The 4,509-nt window shown below is 40.0% G+C and overlaps 1 protein-coding gene across 1 annotated transcript in view; it reads left to right on the top strand.

Annotated features, from left to right (window-relative positions):
* enpp6 (ectonucleotide pyrophosphatase/phosphodiesterase 6) overlaps positions 1–4,509 on the top strand; it is a 34,161-nt gene that overhangs the window by 2,645 nt on the left and 27,007 nt on the right. The window contains exon 2 of the mRNA XM_008419878.2: positions 402–581. Within this exon, the coding sequence (XP_008418100.1) occupies positions 402–581 (180 nt within the window). The remainder of the gene's footprint in view (positions 1–401; positions 582–4,509) is intronic.

Here is a 4,509-nt window from a genome sequence, read left to right as displayed (position 1 = left end):
AGCTCCTCACTGGGCTGAACCTGCATGATGAGGTTAGCGGTGGTTCGTTAACCATTAACGCACCGGCCAACCGGGAACACATTCATGAACTTTACAGGGAAGACAGAGTCACATGCTGGGCAGCGTGTTGAGATGTAAACGCTTTAAATAAATGTATTTTCTCTCCCCACTGCATCTTATTTACAGTTTATTAAATCTGCCAGAAAAAAAGTATAATTTTCTGAGAAGCCCTTTGAACATCCAGGCCCAAGAGGCAGGTTCTTAAGCACTTGTAGCCCCCTATGCACTGTTAAAGTGAATAGTAGAATGTCCATGTTTTTATTGTTTTTGATTTAGTGAGAAGTTTTTTGAGATTTTAAATAATCAGTTTTAAAACTTTACAATACTATTATTTTTTTCAGGCCGTCACTGTGAGACCCATCAGATGGTTGGAAATTACATGTGGAATGAAGACTTAAACAAAGAGTTCCTTATTGGAACCAATCCTGATAGTCGGTTGCCTCTTTGGTGGAATGGATCAGAACCTCTCTGGGTCACCATGCAAAACCTGGGAAAGAAAGTTTTCATGTACTTCTGGCCTGGTGAGTACACATTGTTATCAAAAGTGTTAAGGACTCCTTGACAYTTTTGATAACATTTCTTCAACTGCAGCTGAAATATTGTCTGTAAATAAATCCATTGTTATAGCTTCTTTTTTGTGACTTTGTTGGATCTTATTTCTTTTTTATTCAGATTGGTGTAATAAAGACCAGTTCACAACATAAGTTGTGAACTGGTCTTTATTCAAGGCACTTTATTGTCAAGAACCCGGGTTGTTAGGTTGATTTGTAGTTTGATTTCATTTGTTTCATTATTATTTTGTGTTACTTATTTTGTTTAGATCTGTCTTGTCCCTGTTTTCCTTTGGTTCAGTTCTTAGAGTTTTTAGTTATGTTTATTTCTTATAGTTAGTTATTCTTTCTAGTTCAGGGGTGGCAAACCTGCTGCTCTCAAGCTGCATGCGGCTCTTCTACGGATCATGTGCGGCTCTTTGGTTCTGGAATGTCCCGCACTCCTTGAAGGTAGCACTGACAATTGCTGGGGTTCATCTGACGTAACCCAATGCACATGGAGGCCCGGAAGTAAATTCAGCCCATTTATAACTATTGATCCAGCATCAAAATGTCTAAAGTCTGTCCTGTACGGTTGTTCCAACCGTTCTAATAGAAAGAAAGAAACGTTATTTTCGTGTTTTGAAGGTAGTTGGTCACAAGGGAGTTAATTTTAAAAAACATACCAAAAAAAGAGGATCAACAATCTACAGCTAAAAACAGGACTTGCAGAAACTAACAATGCCAGAGTTTGCAGCGCCACTTTCTACCAGGTAACGATCGCATTGTTTAAATTGTATTTTCAGATGTTTTATTTAGAAAGACAAGCATTCATATGTAAGGTAAGATATATTATTTTTATGCCCTAGGTTGGTAGTCCCCAGAGTGCTAATGTTAGCTGCTAGCTCAGTGCCGANCCCCAGAGTGCTAATGTTAGCTGCTAGCTCAGTGCCGAGTCACAAACTAACATGGGTTAGTTTGTTGTTAGCGATAGCATCGTTATCGTAGACTAATTACTTAAAATAGCACAACTCACTACTCAACCAGCAAAAACAAGTGGACAGCCATTTAATGCTTTTTTTGATCCTAAATGCTTGACCCAACTTGAAACTAAACGACTGTATTCTCCAGGCTTTTTAAAACATTTTTCTGGCTCGTCATATATGAACTCTACAGCTCCAGGTAGTTGGTTATGTAGATCGCCTCAACACCGGGTAAATTCTCAGGATTATAAGAAAACTCTTCTTTTTTTTTTTTTTTTTTCATTAAGATAATACGGATCATATCCTAAATATACGCATATTTTTTCGTGATACCTCAGCTGGTCCAGCCTATGGACCTTACCAAGCTCCGCCCAGAAACGCCCTCTAAAGTCCCACGTGGCTGCATGTCTCACAAACAAAGCCTCGCGGAGCTTAGTTTCTATGTAAACATGGCGTCTTTCAAAGCAAAGCAATAATACTTACCCCAGCAGACACTTTGTTCTTATTGATCCTACGACGGTTGAGCTGCTAATGCAGTCGTGCACAAGCTTTGATCCAAGCAAGGCTTTCCGTTTCAGATTTTGGAAATCTGTGAATTTTAGTTCCACAAACACGATCAGGATACCTGACATCRCCTGTACAGAAACCCCACTGACAGTGGAGAACCATTCTTTATCGAGTCCTGACGCAAAAACTTTCTGTCGGTCTGCTAGTCCACAATGTACATTAGCATGTATTTACTACTGTAGCTTATTTTTGTGAGACGGTCATGCACGTGGTAGCTGTGCTGTGACGTGAAATGGCCACTAGCCAATGAAACGCGGCCCCTGTGGTAAGGTCCATTTAGGGCATTAGCATACTTGTGATCAACTTTGCTTTGTTTTGAACTGGAGAAATCCTCATCCAGCCCTCCATCTGAAGTTTGCGTCATCCGGGTCACGTGTCTGAAACCCAGCAATATCAGCGCAACATGCTGCGCAGGCTGTGAGATTTTGCTAGGCTAGCGCTTACAAGTTTGCAGTAGCTGTCGGTCCAGGAGGAGAGACTTTAGGTGATGGGTGGAACTGAATCATTTAGGAATAAAATCTGTTTCCATGGTAGTAGCTTTCCTCAACAGGTTTCTGTTTTTCTGGCGGCTGTATTATATCACGTCAGTGCACTTTGTGCCACATCCAAACTCAAGAGATTTATGGCACAGAGGTGGAAGTGAAGAAGAACAAGCCGCTGCTGCGCAAATAAGGTAGAAGCAGGTTCTGGTGCACTAAGCTGAAACCAAACATGCCTTGTGCGAAATAACGTTCCCCTATGAAAATCTGTCCCCCCTGTGTTGGAAGTGTGCACTGCAGCCAGAAATCCAGATCCGACCATTTTCATGGCGTTTCTGAACAATTTGTCTGTAAAATGACTCACATAATTTTGTCAAGACTGTAAGGTTACGTTCACACTGCAGCCTAAGTTGTCCAATTCCGATTTTTTTTTGTCAAATCGGATTTTTTTGCCGTGGTCATTCACACTTCCAAATATATGCGACCTGTATGTGTTCTCCAGTGTGAACTGCAAACGACCTGAAAATGTCACGAATGCGCAGTAGAGTGTGCAATAATGTCACACATAGAGGGCGTGCTCACTGTTTGTGGAAGTAAACATGGATGCTAACGGTGGAGCATAGCTTACAATTTTGAAGTTGTTTTCTGACCGGAGCAGCATATTAACAACTTATCCTCATYWCAGTCCGCCATGGTTGTTGTTTTTCTGACATTCCTGTCCAGGTCACAGGAATGAGACCTGGACGTTAGGTCGTATTTGAATTGGATACATATTGGATATCCAAGTGGCCTGCGTCACATTCGAAAAGAATTTGACCTGTGTTGTTCAGATTGTGGAATCATTGGCATCATCATTAATTTGTGACTCAGTGAATAATATTATGTGCCATGTTTATTTTTATTTTTCTCTTATTTTGCTTGTCTTATCCTTTTACTATGGACCTTTTTTGTGTCTGGAATAAAGATATGATGATGATGACTGTCATGAAAAGATCAGGTACAGGTCGCATTATGGCAATAAAAATCGGAATTGGGTCACTTCAGCCTGCAGTGTGAATGCAGCCTACCTTTTAGTTTAATTGACAGCTGCAGTTAAAGAAACTAACCATAACAAAACTCTAAAATAAATAAATAAATAAATAAACCTAGTCTTCTGTGGGGTTCTTTATTACACAGCCCTCTAGGGCACATGGGGGATTTTTTTTTCTTTTCTGTTTTCTCACAAAACTTTTGCGTTCCCTSGCAATATGCTTACTGCAATATTTCAAATGTTTACACATTTAACCCTCAGTGTTTATTCTTAGCTCTTTGGTRCAAAATACTGATTGAAAATTGATTTATCCACTGCATGTTTCTGTCTGTTTGTGTAAGGTTGAGATGGAACCACACATGAAAACATSCCTTTAAACCACTGAGACAACCAACACAAAACTGTCAATGACTTATTACCCCATGATAATAACTCAGCAATAGTTTGTATGTATATTTTCTTTCTTTCTCATTTCTGGAAAGTTTCTGTTTATATCATAAGTTTGTGATGCATTTCTAACCTAAAGAAAAATATATAAAACTTCAGATATTTCACGAGATATTAACATACATGAAAAAACCTCATGAAAGTCTTGTATTATAGCAGAAAGTAGGATGGCCACCATAAGAAAGGCAGGGGTGTCAAACTCCAGTCCTCGAGGGCCGGTGTCCTGCAACTTTTAGATGTGCCTCTGCTGCACCACACCTGAATAGAATAATTAAGTCATTAGCAAGGCTCTGGAGACCTGAGGAGGTAATTAAGCCATTTGATTCAGGTGTTTTGTACCTGTGGCACATCTAAAAACTGCAGGACAGCGGCCCTTCAGGACTGGAGTTTGACACCCCTGGCTTACAGTATTC

The sequence above is a fragment of the Poecilia reticulata genome, linkage group LG10, assembly GCF_000633615.1.
Source record: "Poecilia reticulata strain Guanapo linkage group LG10, Guppy_female_1.0+MT, whole genome shotgun sequence".
Classification (NCBI taxonomy): Eukaryota; Metazoa; Chordata; class Actinopteri; order Cyprinodontiformes; family Poeciliidae; genus Poecilia; species Poecilia reticulata.
This window is presented reverse-complemented; position numbering and strand designations above follow the sequence as displayed.